Source organism: Notechis scutatus, chromosome 3, assembly GCF_049901735.1.
Source record: "Notechis scutatus isolate UNSWTSFEM ecotype Mainland chromosome 3, rNotScu1.2, whole genome shotgun sequence".
NCBI classification, from domain to species: domain Eukaryota; kingdom Metazoa; phylum Chordata; class Lepidosauria; order Squamata; family Elapidae; genus Notechis; species Notechis scutatus.
The window spans coordinates 64,377,423-64,405,268 of NC_142011.1; the positions used below are offsets into that span (position 1 = coordinate 64,377,423).

General features: G+C 39.6%; 1 protein-coding gene across 3 annotated transcripts; it reads right to left on the reverse strand.

Moving 5' to 3' along the window:
- Nucleotides 1-947: 947 nt before the first annotated feature.
- NDC1 (NDC1 transmembrane nucleoporin) lies at nt 948-27,805 on the reverse strand. Of its 3 annotated transcripts, none has more exons than XM_026665896.2 (18): nt 27,706-27,805; nt 25,459-25,579; nt 24,793-24,894; nt 24,228-24,408; nt 23,182-23,320; nt 20,284-20,392; nt 19,175-19,226; nt 17,076-17,208; nt 11,564-11,656; nt 11,144-11,225; nt 10,251-10,409; nt 8,113-8,370; nt 7,880-7,998; nt 6,014-6,064; nt 5,624-5,687; nt 4,615-4,715; nt 3,112-3,272; nt 948-1,242 (listed from the first exon to the last, which is right to left on the reverse strand). In XM_026665896.2, exons 1-18 carry the CDS (start codon nt 27,736-27,738, stop codon nt 1,179-1,181), a joined length of 2,022 nt encoding a protein of 673 aa, XP_026521681.2. In that variant the 5' UTR covers nt 27,739-27,805; the 3' UTR covers nt 948-1,178. The 3 variants fall into 3 exon arrangements, with proteins under 3 accessions (XP_026521681.2, XP_026521684.2, XP_026521685.2); XM_026665899.2 differs by having other exon boundaries at nt 20,284-20,389; nt 27,706-27,783; XM_026665900.2 differs by lacking the exon at nt 8,113-8,370 and having other exon boundaries at nt 27,706-27,794.
- Nucleotides 27,806-27,846: the final 41 nt, after the last annotated feature.

Below are 27,846 nucleotides of genomic sequence, written 5' to 3' on the forward strand. Positions count from 1 at the left end.
GTACAGTACTTGATTACATTGTTTTAGAAAATTTCCCAGCCTCTTGAATATAGCTAAAGCAAAGATTAAGGGAACAGCAAAAACCATATGGCACTCATTGTTGAAATTGATGGAAACATTATACCTCATTGTGATGTGCCCAACTGATGCATATTATTGAGGACAAAGAAAAGCCAAATTCCCAGAGATGTTATTTAAGCAACCCCATAAAAAAATCTTCCTGAGATTTCAATAAAGTGTAACAAGTATAGAATGGAATTAGACATCAAATTGTTCTTTTGGGTACAATATGTTTTAGACATAGTTGATTTTGATAGCACAAGAAAACTTAAAAGAACATGGTAAGACTGTGCTAGCATATAAATTCCAGAAATCTAACTTGCAGAGGTATTCTCCATTCTGATTCTCTCCAAAATTTATTAATTTACGATTTTGGGGTCTTTAATCAACACAGTCAATGATGTCTATGTTGTGAAAAATTCTTTTTTATTATTATTATTTTTTTATTAATTACACTACTTAGTGTTTAATACACATCGTGTTGTCTGGGTATTTAATTTGCTTAACAATACTTATTACGTTCTTAATCTCCACCTCTTTTTTCCAACCACTGATAAAATAGATTCCATATTTGATAATATTCTGTATCTTCTTTCTGTTTCATGGTGTGAGGAATTAAGTTGGGTTGCATTCCCCTCTTCTCAGAAGGGACTTTGATTTAAGAGCATGTAAAAACCTCATCTGAAGACCAATTTTGCAGTAACCTGTCTCTAAGCCTATTTTATCTGTATGCATGTGGCAACTGGGTGACAATCAAATCTGTGTGAATTTATCTTTTCTCAACTGTTACCAACACAAAGTAAATCATAAGAGGACCAAGAGCTTCAAGAAGTATATTAAAGCAGCCATACATAAGTCAAAATATTATTCAATTAGTCCAAAGTATATTTAGTTTAAATATCTTTTTATTATACAAAATGTCATAGCAAAACAATCCAAAAGTTTAAAAAATACATGTATATGTATTTCAAAATACATACACACCAACTTATGAGTTGCCAAAAAAGGAAAAAAGTACATATTTGAGAAGCCAGTGTGATAGATCTTTAATTTTGTTTTGACCTGAGATTGCTGCCTCATTACTATCCATCTCCAATGGTATGTGCAATTTGGCTTCTCTATTCCTTGAACTCCAAGAACTGCCGCAGTCTTTTCTTATGTTCTGAAGATACTTGCACTGCACTAAAAAAAGACAGAGAGAGATCAGAAAACAGATAACAGATAATCAGAGTTGGAAAGGACCTTATAGGTCAACTCGTCCAACTCTCCCCACAAAAGCAGGAGACCCTACACCATTTCTGACAAATGGCAGTCTAATCTCTTCTTAAAAGTCTCAAGTGATGATGCTCCCACAACTTCTGAGGGCAAGCTGTTCCACTGGTTGATTGTTCTCACTGTCAGAAAGTCTCTCCTTGTTCAGTTTCCATCCGTTGTTCCTTGTCTGGCCTTCGGGTGCTTTAGAAAATAGCTTGACCCCTTCCTCTCTGTGGCAGCCCCTCAAATATTGGAAGACTGCTATCATGTCTCCCCTGGTCCTTCTTTTCACTAGACTAGCCATGCCCAGTCCCTGTAACAGTTCTTCATATGTTTTATTCTCCACTCCCCTAATCATCCTGGTTGCTCTTCTCTATACTTTTTCAGGCATGATATTCCGCTCTGAAAAAAAAATCGGGGCCGGCCAAAAGAGACCCCCCGCCGCGTGCCCGGGGAGCGCCCGCTGCCTTCCCTCGCCAGGGCCGGGCGGCGGGCGTGTTGCACGGAGGCTGGTTTGTGGCTGGCCCAGCTCCCTTTCCTGCCGCTCAGCAGCCTCCGCTCGCACCGCCCGGGCTCCGCTCAGGTATCCGGCTGGGGCTGTCAGGAGTTGCTACCGCCCGGCGCAGCTCCACGCGGCTCCAGTCCCGCATTGCCTCGGGAAGGGAAAGGCAAAACCAGGAGCCGCTGCTGCCGTTGCAAAGCGCCGCCGCGGCTCTTCCTTTTGCCTTCCCTTCCTGAGGCAACGCTGGACTGGAGCCGCGGGACGCGCCAGCAACTCCTGACTCGGGCCTCCGAGGGGGAGGAAGGAGGAGAAGAAGGGTGGGGGGAAAGGAGGGGCGATTCCCCAAAAAATGGAATTCCGATTTTAATCGGAAGAATATCATGCCTGCTTTTTCTAGAGTCTCATATTTTGAAACCTTGTTCCAAGATGCATTAAAATACACACTATAAAAAGTTGTGATAACCTCCTGGAACATTTTTCTAAATAACCTTGGCTGAAGAAAAGGAATCTGAAATAAGGAAGTTAAGAAATCAAATTCAGATATGAGTTATTTCCTCCAATCCTGAAATGGCTTTAGTCCTATTCAGACATTTGTTAAGGGCACATGTCTGAAGAGCTCCAGGGGGCAGCCTCCAGAGTACCTGCCTTGCTGGCTCTACCCCAGTCTTTCCACACTGAACATAAGGATCTCAAGCTTGTTAAGCTGAATGTACTTAAGCTCACTCCAAACTGTTTTCAATACAAGGTCAGAGGAAGCATAGACTGGTTTTTACCTATCTTTTTTTTTAGATAGGTAAAACAGGCTTAGTTGTTGCTGGTCTTCTTTTAATACTTATTTGATTGATATAACAATGCATTACATTTCATTGTGATGTTCTAAACGTGCTTTATCCAAAAGGAAATTGGCCTTTCTTGGTTGTTGTTGTTTTTATATTCTTTGCAGTCATCTGGTTATATTCAGAAGACTATACATCTTTCTATTCCCTACCGGTTAGAACTGAAGAAGCTTTTTGGATGAGAAGTTGAAATGTTTTCAAAGAAAAACAAAAAACAGAAAAAAAAGGACAACTGCCTTTTGGAAAAAGCTCTTTGGAACAACCATGACCTGGATGATTGAGAATCTCCATAGACATTTCAATGTGATGATTAATCTTTTCTTCAGGAGCTCAAGATATGTAGATAGTGTTCCTCCCATCTTTCCCAATAACAGTCCATCCATGGTTTTCATTCATCCATAATATATTTTAGCACATTAGGAAATGAACACTAATGCAGTTTAGATCCTTCAAACTCACTTTAAATGTTCTCCAAAGGTGGTGGTTATCCGATAGATTGCAGTTTTTAGTGATGATCTCAAAGCAAATCGAAGGGTCTTATAGGAAGTGTCTGCAAGATTTCCTGAAGTTTTGGGAGGTTTGCTGGAAACATGAGGAAGTTTGAAGTGTTTATCGATAACCTAGAATGAAAAAAAAAATCCAACAAAGAAACATATTGACAATATTTTTAGCCTTATGTAAAAAAAACTATACACTACCAAAACTCTTGTCAGTTTGTAATCTTCAATTAGCCAAAATAGGACACTATAGGGCAATTATTTTTTAATCATATTTCAAATGTGCTAACTTAAAGAATGTGTACAAAATCAGGGATTCGTTACTTCTATGGCACTGAATTTCAAAGGATTTCAGACCAGTCGTATTTGCAAACTTTTGGCTGCTGCAGGCCACCACAGTCAGCCACATAATCGTTTTTTCTGATACTCCCTGCCAGCTTTCCACAAGCAAAGTCAATGGGGAAGCTGGCAGGAAATCAGAAGTCACTCTTGCTCCCAGTGTTTTTTGCCCATATGTTGTCGTTCTGTTTCTGTTTGGATAAAAAAGTATCTCTGAAAGATGACCCAACACATGGGTCATTTACTAAATACTAAATCCTCACCAAACGTACTAAAACAATTCAGAAATCAGAACATTCTAAAAACTAACCAATATAATTCAATTCTAAAAAAAACCTGTTAAATATTTTAAGCCATGCTTTAACTATAGTTCACTCAATAAGCCAGTCAATCAGCCATATTGTCCGTGCTAAGGGACAATATATTATCATGATTTACAAATTTCAAACGCTATACATCTACTAAGCCAAAATTTAATGAACCACGTGATCTCTTACTGTAAACACGGGGAAAATCATGCCCAGAAAAATGACTGTTAATACAATTTTAATAATTGAGATATTTTTTGTGGCTGTGCAAGTTCTTTCCATGTCTTCTCCAATGCAAACGGATTGCGGTAAGCCCTAAATAATGAAAATGCTAGCATCAACTTTGGAAGCTAAGCCCCATGAGGAATAGAATTACCTCTTATCAATTAAAATACTGTTCTGAACAATACCGTTTAAACAACTTAGGATAAACTTCTTAAACAGAAGAATGGATCGTGCATGCTTTGCATCCAAAGGCCAAAAAAATTGATTCAGAAAGTATGAGGACAGGAAGAGAGCACTTATCTGCAGCTCCTTAAATCAAATACGAATCCTCCAGGGAATATACAATAGCTGTAGCTATGGAATATCCAAAAAAGGATAGAGCTGTTTTAAGGTGCTACAGAAGGAAGTGCTACAGTCATAGTCCACCTTACCCTTAAAAGCACCTTTTTTATTTTAGCCTAACCAATATACCCTTTTTAACCCTAGGAACAACATTTAATAGACTTTAAAAGAAACAGCAAATTAAATCATTTTTTCTAGTAATGTATTATGGCTTCATACTTTTTTCTGTGTAAAAAATTAAGGCACCTTACCTCCTGAAGTGTTAGCAAAGTACTCAGAATTGCTGGCAGTGTTGTTTGAACGACACCATACCTATCTTCAGTAAATGAGCTCGCTACAAGATGTGATAAACCTTCAGGGGAAAAAGGGTAATTTTTAATTACAACCAGTTAAATATCATGAAATTTAAGATTTCAGTGTTTTGTCGTGGGGCACGGTACCCAGGCTTTTATGAAAACTGTGTGGTGGCCATTCTTCATTAACAATGGAGGATTTAGTATCTCCAAAATCTAAACACAATTTTCACAAACCCCTGAATAAGTCCCAAAGATTGAGTGGATGAGCTGTTTGCTGGAATAAATAGAGGAGAATCTGAAAAAAACAACCCAATACCCTGCTGCCTGTCTCCATAAGGGTCTAACCTAGCCTACCAAAAGCTAACCCGTGAAACAGGTAACAGAAAAAAGTATTGCAACTTCTCAATTAAAAAACCCAATGATAGGGTTATGCCTTTCTGTCCTGCTGGGCAGAGGTCCCCAACCCCCAGTCCATGGACCAGCACTGATCCGTGGCGTGCCAGAAACTGGGCCATGCAAACAAGTGAAGCCCCATCTGTGGGATCCAGGCAGCATGTGAAACCACGCCCCCTCTGGGCTGTGGGAAAACCTCTCACCAAGGAACTGGTCCCTGGCACCCCAAAAGTTGTAGGGCGTGTGTGCATGCACATATCTTAAAAAGGCACCCACAGATTAATCTTTGATATTCAATTACCTTAAAAAACACAGCAAGTAACAGATATATGGCAATGTGTTACTTATTTGGAAGATGTTTCAGATATAAAGAGATTGTTCCAATTATTTTCTGGGTTTTTTACATTTATTTTTTAAAACTTGTTTAGGGGTATGGGGGCTTTTGGCAGTTCATTGAACTTTTAGTATAGTGTTTTATTGTTTCATTGTTTATTTTCTGTATTGTTTATTTTTTGTAATCTTCTTTTGAAATATGAAAAATCTTTTTTTTTTTAATGAAGAGATTATTTACCTTCCAAAGCCCAAATATGCATTTGGGTATCTGAAAACAGGGCTTGGATTGAAGCTTCGGGGTGCTGAAGAGTAAAATGTTTTGCAAATTAATCAATGAAATTAGTTGCAGGTTTTAAATACTAATAGCAAATTTAATAATCAAGAGCTCTACTTAAGGTGTTAATACTTTCAATGTTCAACTGATTAATTCTAATTTATTTGCAAACCAAGTAGCTGATAAATTACACCAATTATTAAAATTTAAATTAGTAGTTTAAATTTTAAAGTTTAAAAATACCATTTAAAAATCATTGTGCAAAATTATAGTTTAAGGATTAATTAAAAGCATTAATAAGAATACTTGCCATCCAAACAAGGCCAATCATTGACTTACTGCATGCAGTCTTACCTTGTTGAAAAAATACATTATCAGGACTCGTTTTGACAGGAAACTTTTGATCTGAAAGAAGAAGAAATCTATGAAGCGCAAAAGAACATATGAAGTAGTCCAGAATAATATAAAATTCCAGCTGTAAGCTTTAACCAAAGCTTTTCTGCTCTACAGGTAGTCCTTGACTTACAGAAGTTCATTTAGTGTCTGTTTGAAGTTACAACGGCACTGAAAAAAGCGTTGTGACCATTTTTCTCATTTATAAGCATTGCACCATCCCGCTAGTCATGTGATCAAAATTCAGATGCATGGCAACTGATTCATATTTATGACAATTGTGGTGTCCTGAGGTCATGTAATCACCTTTTATGACCTTCTGACAAGCAAAGTCAATGGAAAGGCAAACTGTGTTACTAACTTAACAATTGCAGTGATTCACTTAACAACTGTGGCAAGAAAGGTTGTAAAATGTGGGCAAAACTGACTTAACAAATTTTTCACTTAGCAACAGAAATTTTGGGCTCAACCGTGGTCATAAGTCAAGGGCTACCAATACTGGGCTGGACAATAGAGAGCACAACTGGAATTATAAGAGTATATAAAATCCTTGCCTTAGATCTGCCTATTGTCAAAATTGGTGACCTGAGGAACACTGTCAATTAAAAAAGAAAATTTTACCAAAACATAAACTAGCTCCCTGGGGCTCTCTACCATCCTAGCTGGACCTGCATATAAATATGATGCTATCAATTTTGTTCTGCAACATGGCTACCTTTAATTAAAATAATCTTCATAAGATATCATCTGGAATGGATCAAGGAGCTTTGTGACCACTAAGACAGATATTTAGGTATCTGGAAGCACCACTTTGCTTGATCCTGAGCTATAAATATACCAAGTCTTAAAATGATTTGAATTATGTTTTTTTTAAAAAGGAAATGCACTATATAAGTGTGCCTGCTTAATAACCATTCATTCAGCAACTGTTTGAACTTATAGCAATGCTTAGCAAGTGGTACCTATGGCCAGTCCTTGGAGCTCCAGCTATTGCAGTTGTTCTGACCTAGGCTTCACAAAATCACGAAACAGACTCCTTTCCTGACAAAACCCCTTTTTATTAGGCTAATGTGAATTCCTATAATTCACATCCAGCAAAGTCCCGGCAAACAGTCTTTCAAAAGTGAATTACAACCACAGACCTTATCAGGCTTGGAGAGTTGCTAGGCTGATAGCTTCCAAGTGCAATGCTATAAAAGAAAATAGTTGGCCAGGAGTCTCTGAGTCATGAACAAATCTTCACACTAATTAAATAAACGAATTGTCTCCTGCAAACACCACTCCCCTTTCACTCCTCTTTATTCCCTATGGGAGGGGCCATTCACCATCCACCTGTGCCTTTACTCCCGAATCGACCCTTGTGGCTTAACTATTCCCTTCTCCTGGCAGCTCTGCGCATGCACACATTGGGAACAGGCTCCAGCTGTTCTTCTGCCCCACTGATCTCTGACTCCGAAGGCAGCTGATAACTGTTGAACAGCCCTGGCCCCATCTCTGCCTCCGACACAGAGCACTCATCAAAGCCTTCCCCAGACACCAGGACTTGCCCATGTTCCTCCCCAACCTCCTCACTGTTCAAGTCTGCCACCAGCTCTGCTGGCGGGCCACAACAGCAGTATCTTTACAATCATCACAATCTGGGCACTCAGTGATTGGCTTGTAAATACAACACTGCCGTATCCAGTGGTCACATGATCACCATTTGAGATCTTCATGCTGGTTCCCACAAGCAAAGTCAATGAGGAAGCCATCAGGAGGCCACCAAGGAGCCACCTTTAAAGAATATATACCGTGCAGATGAATGTATTGCTTGATTCGTGGCAATACCTGCTCTTTCTTGTTCTGTAACCACATATAGAAAGAACCTGGCTCTGCTGCTTCCTTAGCATCTTTTGCAACCACCATCACTGGGTGAGGTTCATCAGGATAGCCTGTCAATTGCAGATCTGTAAGAGAAATCCATCCTGTTTTTAAAAAAAGTTATTTCTTTAAAACAAAGTTCCTCAATAATTATCTTACTGGACGATCAAGATCAAAATTGACATAATAATATTTCCTACCTGAACTTGATGTCCATAGTTTTGGTCCTCTTCTCATAATATGGGGACTTTGGACAGATCCATGCCAAGGAGAGTTTAAATCCAACAGTCCAGGCTTATGACCCAAAAGGGAAGTATTAAAAGGTGATCCTAAATTGCTTCCAAGATCAGGTGCAGGTGATGTTTTTAAGGGCAACAGAGACGACTTAACCAGGGGATGCATATGGGCTCGTGGAAATATGCTGGTCCTTGGCGTCTGAAATGAGCTTCCTTCAGGAGCTGCTCCAAGCAAGGAATCATATTTTAAAAAGCTACATTCAGGATGCCTTGCACCAACAAAGTAAGTGGCAGCTGCTAACTTAGATGCAGCAAAAAACGGAGTTAATTCTTTTTGTACTTGTATGAAACACAAAAGAAAATTACTGCTATAATTTCCATTAAGAAAAGCAAGACTGCTGAGCTCTGAAGTGGCTGTGCTAAATCGATATTAAAATATCTCGGAATGGGCTTGATGAAACAAAAATGATTTTTCTAAGAAACATCTTACTACTTTCCGATATTTTGCATTTCTAGATTCACATTTTGAAACCGACTGCGGAAGTAATTTTAATAGATATGTACATATGACTTTATAGCGGCTGAATTGATTATTATTAAATGGTACTGCAGAAAGGACATTTACAAAGACAGAAAATGGGAAAGCGAGTGAATATATTATGGTTGACTTAGCATGTTGTCTGAACTCCGCCGCTGAGGTTTATAAATCACAATGTATAAGCTTACTTTGGGCTTCTTCAATAAGACATGGTTAAGACAAGCCATGACTTAGGGAAAGATGTAAATCCAATAATGAATCTCCAAGTTACATCTGGAGACTGTTTGGTATCTTTTGATCATGAAGAATGGCTGGCAATATAGATATTATATTGAGGGAGCAGAATAGAAATGATGAACAGGGTTTAGAAGATCAAAGTAACTAGGAGCCTTTCAGTCTTGAGATCTTTGAAGATTATCTTAGGATGTTATCAGAAGGAAGAGGACCCATTTATTTCAGAAATTTGAGAATAGAATTGAGAATGTGAAATTATTTCCATTTCAACTGACTCCCTCATCTAAAAAAGTGGCCCCAAATATTTCTTTTGTGCTGATTTGGGACTATTGTAGACACTCAATAAGGAGAATGCTTGCTCTCAAAAGTGTTAAATTCTCGAATTTGAGACAAAAAATCCCAAAAAACTAAAATATAGAATAACTGAAATTGGACTATTTGCACATAAATCTCTGCAATGCAAGCTCTGAGGACTGCAAATGAGATGCTAAAGTGCCATATGTAGACCACAACCTACAGGTTGCCCACATGTGGGGAAAAAATAAAGATCCATTCTTCTGAAATTCTTTAATTATACTTGTCATGGTTATCCTTGATAACGGAGTCTGAATAACCCGATGTATTAGGACATAGACCACAGAAATGTAAATTGCCACAATAATATATTTGGGTACAGATAGCTCTCAACTTACCACAATTGGGACTGGAAAGTCATAGGCTGAGGCACTACATGACCAGACCTGATTTTACAACTGTTTTAAAGGTGATTGTTAAGCAAGCCATCTGGTTGTAGAATGCAAACCATTCTCCCGAATGGGTACTTTTGCCAGAAACTGGCAAAAAAAAAATCACAAATTGTGGTCTTGTGACTGTGAGGCAACCAGTCATACATGTCAGCTGGTTACCGAGTGTCCAAAATGTAGTCATGTGTTTGCTGGGGAAGAGACATGATTTCATTATGCCAATGAAACTATGCCAAGAAATTAAACCTAAAGCAGTTCATTAGCATGTTGCTTGTTATTGGACAAAAAAATAAATAAAATGCCAGTGAAAAACCTCACTCTGGTCTTTTTATCACTCTTTCATGAATGCTACATTAGTATGCTAGCCAACTCTTTTCCTAATGCAGTTCTTTCCTGTCTGATAAACTTGATGTGATTTAAAGGCTCAAAAAATGCATTAGTAAGGCTACCAGATTTTGATTTTGCAAATTCAAATGACCACTAGATGGCAGAAAAGAAATATCTCTATCTCTCTACTGCCACCTAGCAATCATCTAGATCTTGGCACCTCAGATTTGGTAGCCGTTGGATTAAACATTGTCCATTACCTGGAGAACTGAAGGACTGTGTCAAGTCTCCTGCAGATGGCTGTTTCAATCTTCCATTTGCAGCTGCAATCTCTTGTTGGATTATCAGCTTTTGTGTCAGATCGCTTAGTAGGTTCAAACACTCCCCGCAAATTGAAGTCCAGTTGTATGGATGTCCACCTGTCAGAGATACAGAATGCCAATTAGTACCTATTACAATAACCTAAATAGTCCCTTCAATTCTGATTTTAATTAGATTTAGAGCAGAAAGAAAACCACTTATTTGACAAAAACATAATTTAGTAATACTAATAGAAATAATCATTTGTTGCAACAGCATCAATCAACAATGTGAGATACAGTTTCTAATCTAATACACATAACCAGACCAAATTTAATGGAGCAATATATGTACAGAATTTACATCCTCATACAATATAAACTTTTAATTAGGAGTCTTTTGCTTCTAAGCTGTTAAATTATCAGAATCAAGCTTACACATACTGGAATGTCAGAAGTGATATCCCGACATATTACTATATGGGTTTATTGACTAACAACAATTTAGGGAAAATATGCAAGGTAATTATTCTAATTGCCATGTTCTGTTTTAACACCTCTTTACATTCACCAATGGACAAAAAGTACAAATAATTCTCTTTTTAAGTCTTAAGATATTTTCTTAGTCAGTTTTATTCTGACCATAAATATTTTGAATTCCTCAAAATATAAAAATCTGTATCTGTAATGTATAAGTAAATTTTATAACTAAATATTCACAATAAAAAGTTATGTCATGCTCACATTCAAAACATCAAATGCAAATACAACTCTTCTCAAATGAAATCAATTTATTTCTCACTCTTTATTACTTCCCTTTTCATTTAACAAAACATCAGTAATTTTTCAAGTACCTGGTTGGCTGAGGCTAAAGACCTCTTGACGACGCACAGAAGAATATTGAGAAAGAAACATCAGGTCCTGTAAAGCCAAAAACTACAGAGAAATTTTTTTTAGAAATAGTGCAAAGCTGGCTTAATTTGTAATTTCCAGAGTTGAACCATAATCATACAAAGTTTCTTCAAAAAACTTTAAAAAGGGCAATCAGAACATGTGGTTGGATTCACAAATTAAATTAAGACATAGTGTAGTTTGCTTGGCTTTGACAACAAACAAGTGCCAATCTAAGGGTAACCTACAGCTAATGTGATTTTGACATGCCAACTAATAATAAAAACTCGGTGTTGTTGCCAAATCCTCCTTGTAGTATTTCTATTATAATCACACACGTAATCATACCGCCTGGCAGCCTCCACATCCAACCAGAGCCATACCTTTAAAAGCGGTGGGGGGTTGCTGTTTAAGATTTTAGGTAAACACTGGTCTGCTTCTTCTGCAAAAGTTGGCTGGACAGGAAAGTGATGTGCCTGAAAATAGAACACATATACTGAAGCAAGAATAAGAATCCATCTTTTATTGATGTTGCTTAAGGCATAAAATACTCATTTGCAAGTCAAAGTAGAAAAATCAACAGATTGATGAGAATGCTAGTTATTCAATAATGCCATGATGCTGACTTTATTATAACATAAGTTGTATTAAACAGGGTTTTTTTTAATGAAAAGCTACTTTGAGAGCAGGGATAGTGTGGGAATTGCTATCTGTTTCCTCGCGCGCGTGCAAGGACAACGGGCCTTCTGGTAGTTGTTTGTAACACGAGGCGAGGACAAGGTCGAAAATGTTGCCACTTCTTACCCAGAATTGTAGCAAACTTAAACTTTACAGCTTTGTATTCTCATATGGTATTTTGTGTGATGTAATGAGTTTGTAACAACACACTAACAAAAAATTGCAAACGTTAACAAAGATTGCTTCTAATAAAAGAGGGTGTCAGAGCTTGCCCTGTGCTCTCATCCCGATTTGGCTTCAAGACGACTGCCTCAGTGTCTTCATTCATGAGAGACCACCATAACTGGTGACCCCGACGTGATCATCTGCGGTGGTACGTCTTTGGACCATCCATACTCATCGGCTGGCATAGCCTTGGTATACCTCATCCCTGATTCGATCGCAGGCGATCGCCGTGGATCCCTCGTGAGTATGGGTGGAGGATTCTCTCGGGACCAGAAATTGCACATTGAGGAACTAAGAGAATCAACCAAACGAAATTTTTTCCTTTTTAAAAGAGGGGCTCTCTTGAAAACCCCTCAGTAAAGCCTCTTTAGACACTTCCGAAATGATGGCTGCAGCTATCACCAGAGGTAATAAACCATCTGGTAATTGTTACAATTGTGGGAAGCCTGGTCATTTTAAATCACAATGTCAAGCCCGGCGGCGGGCAGCAAAGCCCTCCGCCAGCAGAGATGCTCGACAGTAGAGGGCCGGCAGCTAGCCCCTCTCCCAAGGCTGCCTATATACCATCCACTGTGTATGAATTATCAATGGCAGAAGATGTGTTCATATCCTTTCCCCATCTCTGTCAGCACACAGCTTCCTCCTTCTGCCTCCTTCTTCTCCGATAAAACTGCTCTTACAATCTCACCCTCATGCCCTTCTCAAAGGAATATCTGTGGTTCCCGATCTGCTCTATCCTTCCTCAAAACTCTCAGCCTCTCTCTCTTTTTTTAAACAAACTTTGTTAATTTTTAAAGACATGCAGAACATGGATACACAGAAACACAAAACATAAAAGCATAAAAAATCTCTTTTTCTGAAAGTTGCTTAGTCCCAGGTCAAAACTCTTGGTACAGACACAGATTCAGATTCGTGTTCATTTTGCATACCATTGGCATTTTGCATACCATTGGCATTTTGCATACCATTGGCATCTTATTGGCATTTTCAATTTTCTACATAGCTTCTCCTCTCTTTTGAATTTTCTCGGCTTTATTTTGTTAATCTCCTCTCAATTCGATCCATTTGTCTTTCTTCTTTGAAGAAAAACTTCTCCTGTGCACTGAATGGAGTGTGATGCCTTTAACTCTTTCCCCTATATTTGTAATACTTAATATAGAACACATAATTTGCACTGGGATTCTATCTGGTGCATTCTGAAATTGTGCAGTATTGTTATTCATTAGTGTTGATGTTCATTTGTGTCTTGAACATTTGGTACATTGCTTTTCAGTTAAACCACATCACATATTATTGATCATTATTTCATTGCAGTGTTCCCCCTTCTCCTACTTCAGATCTCTCATTTCACAAAAGGTTTCGCTGGGATAACATAGTCTAATCATTGATGTTGACAATCATTTATGTCTTAAACATTTTACCCCTTTCGGTTAGATATCATGCCTTTGTAGGAACACTTATGCTTTCCGGGATTGTTTTTCCCCCCACATCCCATGTCTTAAATCATTGTTTCATTACAGTACTCCTTTTCTTGGCAAAGGTTTCACTAGATTATACTGAGTGTTTTGTCACATTTTGAATTGCATGTTGTTTCCAGTTTTCTATGGTTATTTCTGGATGCAGGTGTAGAAATGCGGTCTTGTGTGCCTTTCTGAAATCCCTTTTTCAGTAGAATTTGTCTATTGTCTCTGGAGAACTTTTGCTTAAGGCCTCTCATCTCTTCCTTTCTCCCTTGCTTCTTCTTCTCCTTGTAAAATATTGGAAAAGAGTGCCTAGGACACCTTTCCCTTCTTGCTTTTCTTTTTTTAAATTTTGATATACAAGTTTCAGTCCATCCACACGTGATGCCATTGTATAGACATCCCTCGTACAATTACAACAATATTTAGGGGCTATTAATTGGACCCGTCCCTATTTTGGGATCACTACACACATGCTCAACCCCCTGTTTGATGTGTTAAAGGGAGGAACCACTCCAGGGGATAAAATTACCATTACAGATCATCAATTAAAAATCACCCAGGACATACAGCACATTATGCAGAAAAGGTGGGTCAACCGATGTCACAACAATGCTCCTATTTCCTTAATCTTGCTCAATACACCCCCTCCTTACCTATTGCTGTATTAACCCAAAAGTCTCAGCACACTAGCAACCTCCTTATCTTAGAATGGATACATCTTCCTCAACACTCCTAAAAAATCTCTTAGTCTGTTAAAACTGGTTGTTGAAAATGCAAATGAGGATTGCAGAGGATTCTGCAGCCTCTATCTGCCCGAGGGGGCTTCCCTCTCGGACTATCTAAAGAGCTTGCAGAATCGTGGGAACTGAGGACCATGATTGTTTGTTGCAAGTAGGTGGATGGGTCAAGCAGGGTTGAGGAAGGAAAGAGGAAATCAGGATTTGCAGTCATGATAGGAACAGGGAAGGTCATAAAGGGCTCCCTCCCTTCCTTCATGGTCTGCGCAGAAATGTGAGTTGTTAGGATTGGAAACCTGAGGAAAAGGAGAAAGATGAGTTGGGAAACTGAGAAGGGGTGAAGGTGGTTTCTGTGAATGCAAAATATGTTTGAAAGTAAACAAGAAAGTAGCAAGGAAAAAAGAAATGGGAGGGCGACCCCTGATGGGCTGGCCTTTCCAGAGAACACAGATTGATTTCATCGAAGTACTAACTCCATACGCATAAAATGCTTTCAACTACTGCCTATCCTTCACTTCAGTCTCTGTCTCTAAAAATCTTCTCTCTCTTTTTGTTACATTGCAACACCTTGTTGCACATCACCAGCACCCACTCTTTGTAGCACACATTCGCAGCCACCAACCCTTCCTAGGAATTCTCCAGGAAGGCAATGATATGGCTGATAACTGCGGCAGCTGCAGCTGCAACCGCAGACAGCGCCATCTCTTGCATGATTCTTTCACAACAAACACCCTGGGACAGTCATAGTTATTTTCATCAAAACAAAAAAGCCTTGGCCAGACAGTTTAAATTCAAATTTAAAAATGTCACAGGGTTGCCAGGACTCCAGAATGCATTGAACGTTTGCTTGTTTACTCTTAACTTCCTCAATGAGTCCGGATCCCCCCCATGCACAGCAGCATCACGTCATTTCGCTTCCTCGCCTCATCTTGAACCCAGACCAACGGTATCAGCTGCCAGATCCTCAGTGGAAAGGTCCTGCTGAACTTATAACCTGGGGGCAGTGCGCTGCTGTTTCCTACAACAACAACACCATCTGGGTCCCTGGACGACAAGTAAGGCCTATTCTACCCAAACCAGCCTTGCCTACATCAGCATCATGAAGCTGCCCACTGTATTCATCATTTGCTTCCTGGGTTTCCACATCGTTCCTGCTGATACGACAACCACCCCATCCTCCTGTGACGCCGCATCAAAACTACTCCTGGCGGGCGAAGACCCAATCCACCCAGATCTATCATACTTTGAAGCCTGAATGCAACTCCATGACAGTCTCCCCTTGTCTGCATAACAACACTCAATATGCACGATGCTACACCAAACAAGGTATCCAATGCTACGAACCAAAGGCTGTGGGGCCCATCACCGCCTCACTGTATGTCTATGCCTACAAAGGAGGATCCAGCTCTGACCTTGCCTCAATGTTCTCTACCAGTCAAGCAAAAAATGGGTACATTACCCATAATGTCACTCGGGGGGTTACCAACACTTTTGTGTGTTTTGATGCTTGTTTTGCCATCAACAAAGGCCAAGGTCCTAACGACGCTGCAGGAGTCACCTGCGGCTCACACAGCTGGCAAAAGATCTTATCTACAGGAAAGGAAATATCTCTTCCAAAAGGTGTCCGGGACTAACGTGGGGGCCACCACTGTTTACAACTACTGATACACCCCACCTATTGACCCTGCTCAAGTAAGAGGCCCAGGACGGGACTTGGGGGTACCGTATCCACATATATATGCTCAATAGAATTATAAGGTTGCAAGCTGTATTAGAAATTATAACCAATGAAACTGCTCTTGCTTTGAAAACATTAGCTAAAGAAAGTGCATTGTCTAGAACATATATCATGCAAAATCGTTTGGCGTTAGATTATCTTCTTGCCAAAGAAGGAAGAGTGTGTGGAAAATTTAATCTTAGTAATTGTTGTATTGAAATAGATGATAGTGGAAAAGTTATTCAACAAATCACTGATAGAATGATCAAGATTGCACATGTACCTGTACATACATGGAATGGTCTTGATTTTAGAGACATGTTTGGATCCTGGTTTCCAAAATTACCTGGTTTGCAAGCTATTGTAGCGCTTATTGGTATGATTGCTGCAGGATGTATTATATTGCCTTGTGTATTACCTATCTTTGTATGCACTATTTCTAACAGTTTATCCCTTTTGGCTGAGAAAAAAGCCACTGCACAGGTAATGGCTCTCTGGAATCAACAAATAACTAACACATATCCGAAGAAGAGATGGGAAAGCCAACCTGTGATGACCCAGACGAGGACAAGATGTTTGTGATGGTCGAAGAAGTCACGAACGCCATGGATAACATCAGCATACACAGCACTCTTGCCTATGCGCCTAACAAAGGGTGCTGTTGGAACTAAAACACTCCCTGTCTTTTAAAAAAAGAAAAACAGAGGAGATGTGGGAATTGCTATCTGTTTCCTCGCGCGCGTGCAAGGACAACGGGCCTTCTGGTAGTTGTTTGTAACACGAGGCGAGGGACAAGGTCGAAATGTTGCCACTTCTTACCCAGAATTGTAGCAAACTTAAACTTTACAGCTTTGTATTCTCATATGGTATTTTGTGTGATGTAATGAGTTTGTAACAACACACTAACAAAAAATTGCAAACGTTAACAAAGATTGCTTCTAATAAAAGAGGGTGTCAGAGCTTGCCCTGTGCTCTCATCCCGATTTGGCTTCAAGACGACTGCCTCAGTGTCTTCATTCATGAGAGACCACCATAGGATAGTGTGTTTGAGTAGCAGGAGGCCTGTGGCACCCACCTCGGTTGAAAAAATTCTGAAGAGATGCCATGCAATGTACCAAGTCATGAGTAGAAACAGACCACATAACCAGCTATGATACAGAAGAGACAAATCCAGGAGACCAGCTACTGTGTCTAGAAGAGGAAGATTGCTGAAAGACAAATAAAAGAATAAAAATAAATTCCTTCCTACAATTTGATAGGTGTAATATGAATACATAAGCAATTTATCAAAAACACAATTTTCTGAGCCCTAAACACAGTATAGCTAATCCTTGACTTACAACTGGTTGCTTAGCAACAATTCAAAGTTAGACCTCACCAAGGGAATTTATAATCCAGTCCCCATGGTCACATGACTGAATTTTGGCATATATAATGGTGTAAGCATTGCACTTTTTCCCTTCAACCAAAAAGAATGAACTTCTGAAAACCATGTGTTTCAAAAGGAATCCTTTATTGAAAGGGATTTTATCTCAACACTAGGCAAAGCAGAGTCTAAGATATCCCCGGGCATACAGTCATAGATAAAGGAAGTTAGAACCTCTCCCCTTATTTAGATGTGGATTTAGTCAAACAAAGAACCAACATGTTAACTGCCCCCTTCCCTTCTCTGGGAAGGTATCTTAGCAGAGTTCCCAGGAGTGTCTTCCAGAGCTGGAATTTTTATGGTTCCTTCTCATCTTGTTATCTCTTCAAGAGGTGACAAGTTTCTGGACATCTGGCTCCACTCTTCCAGTTGTATATCATATGCAAGTTATACAGAATCAATATAGGATTTAATATATTCAGGTTACATCAAAAAGGATTACTTGTACCATCTCCCCCCCCCCCCTTCTTCTTCCATTGAAGAATGGCAGATACATGGATCTCACAGATGGTTTGCGGTTCTCAGTCACATGAATATGTATGATGGGTTGTTTTTTACTGAAAACTGGCACTGCCAATATCTTGCAAAACTAGTCAATAGCAAACAATTGGTTCACCTAAAGAACTGTGGTGTTTAACAACCGCCATTGTAAAATCAGGTTGGTCACAAGAGTAATCTGCTTTACGACTGTCACAACTTATAGTTATAGTGAACAAGCTTCCTTACAATTGAGAACTACCTACAAGTTATGTAAGTGAAAAAAAAGAATATTCAAAGCTGTGTTTTCAGTAAGTTTGGTTGATGATTGTTCAATATGTTGTTATTGTGATATCATCACCAATATTTTAGAATATGTATATGCTGTTTTTTAGGAAAACATTTTTAAGGAATTTACTTATTAAAGTTATCAAACAAATGTTTCACAAAAATAGTTTATAGCTCTATTAGATTCATGCTATCACCTGCAATTATGTCCCTTGAAACCATTGTACAGAATCCTTTCAATTTACAGATACATTCTTGGAATATAATCCCTTCTTAGAAGCATTACGTCCTCACCAATAATACTTAAAAAGCAAACTTTATCCTACACTTCATTACAACCTGTGATCTTAACTGGAAGCACTTATTGTCATGCCCCTGGTGGAGACTAACTCTGAGGGAGAGGAGGATCAGCCGACAGGGAGTGGAAGTGTGGCTCCGGAGGTTGTAGAGGAGGCTGGGGAAGGGCAGAGGCCAGCTGAGCAGTCAGAGAGGGACCCAGGCCCATCCCCTATCCATCCTAGGGCATGCAGGGAGGAGAGGATAAGGGAAAGACGTGGCCTACTTGGGAGGAGAGGGCCTTGATCCTCTTCATGGGCTGCAGCTGTGACAACTGAGTAAGAGGACGGACCTGCGTACGGGCAAACACTGGAAACTAAAGCGGGGAAATATTTCCAGTTTATAGTTCCTCTGTTTGGCATCCTTCCCAGTGTGTATTCTGTTATCTGTGGACGTCCTGCAGCCCTTATGTTGCCTGGTTTGTGTTGCTTTTTTCCTTCTTCTTGTAACTGTGTGGGAGTTTTTTGTCTTCCATCAAGGATATTTGGAGCTTCTTCAAAGTGAAGGAATAAAAGGGGCTTCACCTGTTTTCTGTGACTGTGTTTGTTTTGTCTTCCACCTTGGGTCATCATACTTATATTGCTTTTTATAGTTTACAGAGCAGGGAAGATACAATTCAACATAAATACATGTTTATAGGTACTAACCTATCAGCACGGAAGTTCATTGTGGTCATTATCCATGTCCTTGGAATATAGCCTGAGAAATCATAAACAGGACAATCAAGGGGTAACATCACAGGGATATATTGCTTTGGTAAATTATGCAGAACTTTCAACAAAAAATTATACTGCCAATACAAAACCCAAAGAGTTTGTTTTTTAATATGCTGATTTGGATCCAAATTTAATTAGAATAATCTGAGCACCATCAACAGGGCATGGTTGGTTATAATAAACCTGTTCCACTGATTTCAAAGTCTCATTATGTCAAGATCACAACCCAATATAAATACCTTCTTGTATCTATAGACTGCTCCAGGTATAGAGAAAAAATTTGAACCCTAGAGAGAAAGACACATCTTCCTTCTGTGACATCTTAAGGGTACTACCAATACTATCAAAATGCAAACAGAAGTATCAGTATGGAGGGGAAGAGAGAGCGATCCTGGTTTCTCGAGTAGATTCAGATCACCATTTATACACAGACTCACATTTTACATTACTCACAACACACAAAGAAATGTTTCTTGCATCTTATAACAAAACATGTTTTTCTATGCTGTACGAACTTGGACTTCTGAAGTCACAGTAATGGGCTTAATCTGGTGGAGTTGCCGAAAACTAGCTGCTATACTTGGCAAAAATAATATCATCACACAGAACAATCTTGCTGTGTTCCCCCAAATGGCCAGTTTTTCTAGGGAGCCAGAATGATATAATAGTCAAGGCAATCAGACCCAGACTTGGGAGAACTAGGTTCAAGTCCATTCTCAGTCATTAGCAGAATCTATCACTCTCTCATCCATCCTATTTCACAGGGTTGTGGTGTGAGAAACAATGAGTGTTATGGACATAATCTTGAACGTTTGAAAGAGGGCACCGTATACAGTAAATGCAATAAATAGGCTCCTCTCACAGTTATATTGCCCATATGGATGTACAGGGAGAAAAAAGGAACAGCTGCAATAACTCCTCTTCCATTGATCCCAGGACCAAAAGTTAGATTCATTCTGCCTTAAAACCAACTTCAGTGCCTCACCTCTTTCTATCGTTTTGCAGAACAGGAAAGGAAAGGATAGAGAAGGAACTCTTACCAAAGAAGTAATAAGCAGCACAGAAGTTTCTAACCATATAAAATGACTCCACACAACTATGTTTTGCCAGCAGTGGAAGAGATCTTCTGAAGCGCAGATACTTGTACTGCTGAAAAAATTATATACACATATTTTTGCATGGAATATCATACTGAACGTGAAGACTTTTTCATGCTTTAAATTGGACAATCTTCCAATCCTGCCACATTATAGGAGCTTACCTGATAAAAGTTTCAGGTTAAAGTTTTATTTCTTTTCCTTCTTTAATACAGTAAAACATTTATTAGCTACAATTTACGCACTGCAACTACACATCAATATACTTGTTTAGTTGCATTATTGCTTTGTGACATATCCCATGACAGGCATTCAGTACAAGGAGGTTGCACTAGGTGTACTTTGATAAAATCATTTTTTTTCATATATTTTGACAGTAAAATATAGGGTTCCATGTTCTACCATAAGTATATACAGTATAAAGTTAAGACTATGCTAAGATCTGTCCTTCGTCAAAGAAACAAAGGTGTATTTTGCACACAGCAGCATATTTGGTAGTGGAAATGATAAATATCAGATATATTTGTCCAAGTTTAGTGCTCACTTCTCCCCCATATTATTGATCAGTCACTTTTCTCAACCGCTATACATAGAACCACTTTTTCTCTACTTTAATTTTAAACTGCACTAACATTCTTGCAACTTTATGTGAATTCATGCAGCTGTAGGTCTGGTTCCAAATTTTTTAAAAAGAGCCTGACCACATTGTATAACAGGTCTTCCATTTCTGGTTTTCCTGATGACTAAGCAGGTCTTCCAAAATAAATAAACCTGATCTAGACGAATTAGAATACCCATTTTTTTTCAATGGGTAAAACTATTTTAACAATGTGAAAAAATACAAAAGTTGAAATTCAATCAAGTTGGTTCAAGATCTAAAATTTTCTGATATAAGTCATATATTAAGTAAAAGGAACCAAATATACTTAACCCAAGTTAGATAAAGATTTTCCACATCAATCAAGAGATTGCTAAAATTGACCTGGAGAGTCATTATTGAGGGAAAATAAAGATATATATCAAATAAATAAATACTCTTGCTAGCTATGTATAAATACATAATATTCTTGTCCTAACTTGACATGTTCTTTTAGGTACTATTCTCTAGGTAACACACAAAGAGATTCTGCTATCTTCATAACAAAAAAAGTTTACAATACATAAGTAAAGTGGTACAACAATCTTATTGTTGTCTTAAGGTTGTAGCTGTTTTATACTTGCCTTTTCAATCACTGCATAGGAATTAATTGGAGTGGCTTATAAATAATGAAAATAAATGATAACTCCCAAGTAGCCTGTTGCAAAGTTGCCTAACAATCTTGAGATGGACAGGTTTCACAGAAAAAGGGACAGAAAACATATTTTTCTGCTTAACAAGTCACACATATATAAAATTGTCCTCGTTAAATTGTATCTCCCTACATGCAGCATTCCCAACTTTCAGCCTAAGAGTGGAAACATCATAACAAGCCATTATATAACTTGATTGTATTGGTTTTTAAGGTAACATATGAATGTATCCTATAAAAAAACCCACAGCATAAAGCCACAGGGTGGAAGGTTTTCTCCATCACATTAAAAAGCCAAGCCTGCATTGGCTTAGCTTAATGTGTGAATCAGGCATGATATTCCCTCTGAAAAAAAATCGGGGCCGGCCAAAGAGACCCCCACCGCGCGCCAAGAAATCGCCCGCCCGCCCGCCCCGCCCACCGCTCGCCCGCCCGCCCGCCGCTCGCCCGCCCGCCACTCCCTGCAAGGTCAACGCGTCTGCGCTGCGGAGGAGAGGGCTGCAGCCGGTTCCTCCTGCTTGCTGAGAGGTGAGGAAGCCGCGGCTCGCCCGGCGAGAATGGGAACGAGGGGCAGGAGGAGGCCGCACACACCCGCAGCTCACTTTCCCAGCTTTGCCCAGCCCTCGCGGCTCTGGCGCGGCTCTGGCAGGATGAGCGGAGGGTCCGGCGGAGGTGCTCACTGCCCTCAGGGCCGCGCCAGAGCCGCGAGGGCTGGGCAAAGCTGGGAAAGTGAGCTGCGGGTGTGTGCGTGCCTCCTCCTGCCCCTCGTTCCCAATTCTCGCCGGGCGAGCCACGGCTTCCTCACCTCTCAGCAAGCAGGAGGAACCTCCTGCCCTCCTCCGCAGCGCAGGCGTTGACCTTGCAGGGAGAGAGGAGAGATCCTCTCGGGCGAGCGCCTTCCCCCACAGCCCTCCGCACGAAAGGAGGACCCGCCGGTAGGGAAAACCGAGCCGCGGAGGCGGAAGGACGGGCTGGCGGGCGCTAACCTCGCTCGTTCTCCCGCGTCGGGCTAAGGGTGGTTTCCGCTGCGAGCGGCTCAGACCCCAGGGCACCTTCTACCTTCTCCTCCTGGAGCAGCCCAGCCTCGCCTTTCTCCGTTCTCCCCCTCCCCAAACCCGGACTAATTCCAAGCCTCTGGAGTGCAAGTTTCAAACCCACTTTGCAACGAGGTTCGCTTCCTTCTCGCATTCGCTCCCGCATCTCCACCGCCCGCCCGCGTGCGCTCTTTCGGGCCGGCCAAGAGACCCAGCGCCGCGCGCCAAGAAATCGCACACACACACACACCAACACCCTTCCTTTCCAGCCGGTGGTGTGGATCAGCTCCCGGAGCTGGGCAGCTACTTCCTGCTCCTGACTCAGGGGACCTCCGAGGGGAGAGGAAGGAGGAGAAGAAGGGGGGAGGGGGGCACGATGAAAAATCGGAATTCCGATTTTAATCGGAAGAATATCATGTATGGTGTGAATATTGTAGGTATTTTTCCTGGGCATAATCCTGGCCACTATTGCAAGATCAGATATAAGGTCCTCATACACTTGTATTTTACCAACTTACTTGTATGGCAGGAAATGAGAGGTAGTTCAAATTGTTGACAAGATATCGGAGACTGTAACTGTAACCCATAAAAGCTCCAAGGAGTAAAAGGAAGAGATGGTATTCATTCAGGCATGTGTGAAGGGTAGCATCAGCAGCACTGCAGCAAAACAGCAATTTTAGTTTTTGCATGCAGTCACACAGAACTCTATTCTTTGCCTCAGTTTCAAAAATATAGGATCTGATTTTGAACTTCTTAAAAAGATATATATGGAATGTTACGAACTTTCAAATATGTTGAAATCAGAACTCCAGGAATTTCCATTTGATAAATGTTCAAAAAAAATCTGGAGATCATGAGAATGGAGAAGATTGGTTTAAATATATGATGATTTGGTACTTTTGGAAGGGATAAGAATCCTCTTTTTTGTAAACTATTTCCCCTTATTTTATAAACAAACAGCAAAGTTTCACACAAGTTCTTTCCCACAGCACAGGTGTCTTAGCACTATCTAACAGGGATGTACAAATATTACAGGACTGTAATTAGGTGCTGTGAAAATAGTTTTTTTTCTGACTGATTAATGTCTCAGAAGCAAGAAGCCTCAACGTGACTTCTACTCAGAGGTAGCCCAAAAGAATATACTTCTGCTTACTGGTGCCAATGATTTCTTACAACGATTTAATTCTTAAAGAAGCAATTGGTCTGAACAAAATTATCTGTGTGATTTCTTCATTTGAAATGGAGGGCGGGAGGAGAGAAAGATTACTATTGGCCTTGTTTGTACAACATACATGAATACCTAAGTCATTAAGGCAAAAAACATGATGTCCAAACCCAAAATCTGCACTCTCTCCTTGCAGTGGGAAAGATTACGAACACACCCACCAGTCTGCTATGCCATCTACTATGGCTTGTCTGTTGCTGGTACACAAAAATCAATGAACTGACCGGAGAAGATCCCCAGACAAGCCAAGGGGTGTAAACGGTATTTTAAAAAATTTGGTAATGCTGTTTTTATTCATTTTTACGTGTTATGTATAAATGGAAAGCTTCGGGATTATACCTTTCTGTAGTTGTAGCTGTGCAGGGCATGGACAAAAAAAGGAACTTCCCCTTGGTCATAACTGCAGCACACCAAGCCACCAGCATCCCCATCACAGCATGGGCAATTGAATGGATCACCTGCTGCGGGTGGATAATCTTGCTTATTAGGGCTAATCGGGAGCAGTGAATAGAAGGCACAACTGCAAAGTAAAGAAAACAAAATTAACCATCTCCTCCTTAAACCACTCCCTTAGATTTCCTTCCTATTGCATCACGTTCCAAACTAAGGCATTCCAACCACCACCATTTATTTTACTATTAGATAGCTCTTAATAGGAAAGGTATTGATATTCAAACCATCCCACCCATCAAACCACCTTCAGAGATGTTGTTCAATGATAAAGGCCAGCTTTCTGAGAATTCTTAGATATTGAGGATTCAAGGAACAATTAGGAGAATAACTCAATTTTTCTTTAGATTATAGAATAAGAGAGATGTCAAAATGAAGCTTAAAAGTAAGGATATATTCAAGACACTAATCAGGGCCAAGCTGTACATATTAATCGATGTCTTTCAGTACCCACCTGTGTGAAATTGAACATTGAAGACATTTATTACCAATATCACTACAGACAGCAGTAGTATGCAAAAGATCACATAGGATGTATACAAATCATTGAAAGAATCTGGAACAGAAAAAAGGGAATTCCTTTTGAGAAAAGACTATTAAGCAGCTATAACTGAAACAACAGTTTTGGACCTGTAAGTCTGAATAATGCCCAAAGAGTCTCTGCACTGATATTACCTAATTGGATAATGAAATGTCTATAAGAAAACAACCAAGCTCAGAGAGCACCAGAGACTCCATAGTCTCCAGCACAATTCTCAACTCAGTGTCCATGGTTGCATGTACAATCCATGCTTGCAGAGAAAATCTTAGCTGCCTTTCCCTGAATCTTAGTTTTATCTAACTTTAGTAAAAGCTAAGAGTTGGCAAAAGGCAACTAAATTATTCTGGCAGTGTTTTATGTTGACAAGATTTTGTCAGATGGCTTTTTTAGTTAACTAAACCTCTAATTAAATTAATCAGAGGTTATCATAAACCATGATCAGAGATGTGACAATCTGAAATGCTGTATAAGCGTTATCAACATAGGTACAAAGCAGCATGATTAAAATACAACAAAGTACTATGCAGCAGTATTATTCTGTAGCATGGTTATCCAACATTGGGTGAATTTTGTACATACTTGTGATCCACTGAATAGGATGGAAGAGGTCAATACTGGTAATGCTGATAAACACTGCCACACACAGAGGAAGCAATAGCACAGACCAAGCAATGCTTGTTGCTGCTCTCCATCTTAAGATCTAGAGAGAAAAAATGCACTGTTTCCATACATCAACACACAAATTACCAAATAACATTTAGATCAAACATTTGCAATTCTGATGGTTGGGGAAAGATAAACGTGATGTTTAAAAATAAAAATTCTGGCCACATACTCAGTTTTATATAAAATATGTCACATAAATCAAAACAGAGATCACAGTGGAATAACTTAAACAGTTTTTAATCTGAGATTGTTACAGGTCACCAGAACAAGGGGAGTTAATTTGAAATTAAGATAATCCCATCCCTCTGGCATCCAGGAATGGGAACTGGAAGCAGAAACAGGGATAAAATAAGGCAATTTCAGCATCATCATTTATTTTAGGTTTTTTTTTTAACACATCTACAAACTCCTACCCTTTCTCACACCATGGGTAGGATGACCTAGACCCCTACCATGCTTCCACAGACTTTAATCTTTTGTATTTCAATAATAAAAGAGGAGGCATGAATTTGCCAAATAGTGTAACTTGACTTGGGTACTGGCCAAAAGGCTTGCTCCCTAGCAAACAAGGGTGGCCCTCAAATTATTCCATTAAAAACCCTTGTATCATACCAAACTAGATACAATATGGTGCACGAACACACCCCTAAAGTACGAGTGGCAAATTCACTAAAATTATCAGGAGGCTGTAGGAAAGAGGGTACTTTTACAATCACAGATTTCAATCTTGGAAGTCAGTGATCTCAGAGTTTATACAGGCAGAGTGAAGCACGCAAGAGTTATGAAAAATTCTGATTCTAAAGCTCCATTCACACAGCTGAACGTTTACAGTTCAAGTTCCAGTAAGCTGCCAGCCTTGCTAGCACGTGGGATTATTGTCTAAGTAGCTCTCAAAGGCATGTACAGTTGTCCAATCCACAAAAAAACTGTACTTGCTCAGGCCAATTGTATCTAAAACATACAGTACTTGGACAGCATTTTGTTTAAAAGTACTATTGATATGAAAAAGATGGGGAAAGGCGGCTCAGTCCATCACTTTTATTGAGACTGGTTACATTTAACTCTTTCTCTCCCTGACCTGCTAGCTAGCCTGATCACTGATGCCCTTAATGTTGTGTAATTTACTTTGGGATTATTTTGGAGGATATTTTTAATGATCTTATTAATAGATAAACGCTAATAGATAAGGTTTTTCAATAGTTACAGAATGAACAATTATTGCATACTGATATAAAGTATGCAAATGCAGCATTGACCTTACTGAGGATGAATGGGATAAAAATATAATTAAATATGCCATAATCCTTAGCCTTTGGGTTCCCAACTTCCTGCTTTTCAGGTGTGTTATGATTCTTAACCAACTTGGCCAAAGATTGGTTGGGACTTCTGAAAGTTGTAATTCCAAAATATCTGGATGACACTAGATTGGGAAAGACTACAAGTTATTTTCCTTTTAAAGTGACAAGCAGCAGAATCTCCATTTCCCATGCTCAATTTCCTAAAAGGAGAAATCTTCCTGCACTAGCAATTCAGCAAAATTTCTTTAGTTTATTCCCTTCTGACAAGATTACAAAAAAAAAAAAAAAAAAAAGCTTCAGGATTTAACAGACTACCGTAGCTGGTTTCATACATAAGCTTAGTGATAAAGTTATGGTTTATTTTAATTGTTGAATGAAAGACAATGCAGGCTTCACAGATAAATACAAAGCCATATTTTGTATATCACAATTACTGGATTTACACATATTTACGTGCAAAGCAACTGCTTTAGGGCTTAGCTTCCCACGTGAACCCAGCCATTGAAACCTGCTGATAGCATTACGGCTCCTTTATTCGTTAAAAGCAAACGATCTGCCAGTGGCAATTTCAGGATTTTTTATGGAGGAAAAAAAGATGTCCAGCTTAATAGAAAATTTAAATTTAAAAAGCGTGGCGTCTTTGTATTTTCATCATCTACGTTGAGCCATTGCAGGCGCGCGTTGACACGAATCCCCCAAATGCATACAGCAATTGCAGATTCTCATGCGAGTAATCAAGCAAGTATCCTTTGGACACTTTTGTATCACGAATCATTATTCATCGCAGTCACGAATATGTTGATAACCGGCGTGCACGCTTAGTCATTAGGCGCGTTTAATACGAGCGTGGAATTATACATACACCGAGCTGTTCCCGCGTTGAAACATCTTCCATCGTGCAAAAAAAGCAATGAACAGTATCGGTTCCCGGATGTACTCCCAGCAGCCATCGCTCTCCTGCCAGTAGTAGGTCAATGGCTTCAGTGACGTTTTTGAGCCCGCT

What these genes read in the sequence shown, in the direction of transcription:
- NDC1 (XM_026665896.2), bottom strand. Translation starts at nt 27,738, where the DNA reads ATGGAAGATGTTTCAACGCGGGAACAGCTCGGT. An exon ending in TCCTATTCAGTGGATCACAA is followed by an intron (nt 24,895 to 25,458) that starts GTATGTACAAAA and finishes TTTCTGTTCCAG; the next exon opens with ATTCTTTCAATGATTTGTAT. An exon ending in ACCTTTGGAGAACATTTAAA is followed by an intron (nt 1,243 to 3,111) that starts GTGAGTTTGAAG and finishes GTCTTTTTTTAG; the next exon opens with TGCAGTGCAAGTATCTTCAG.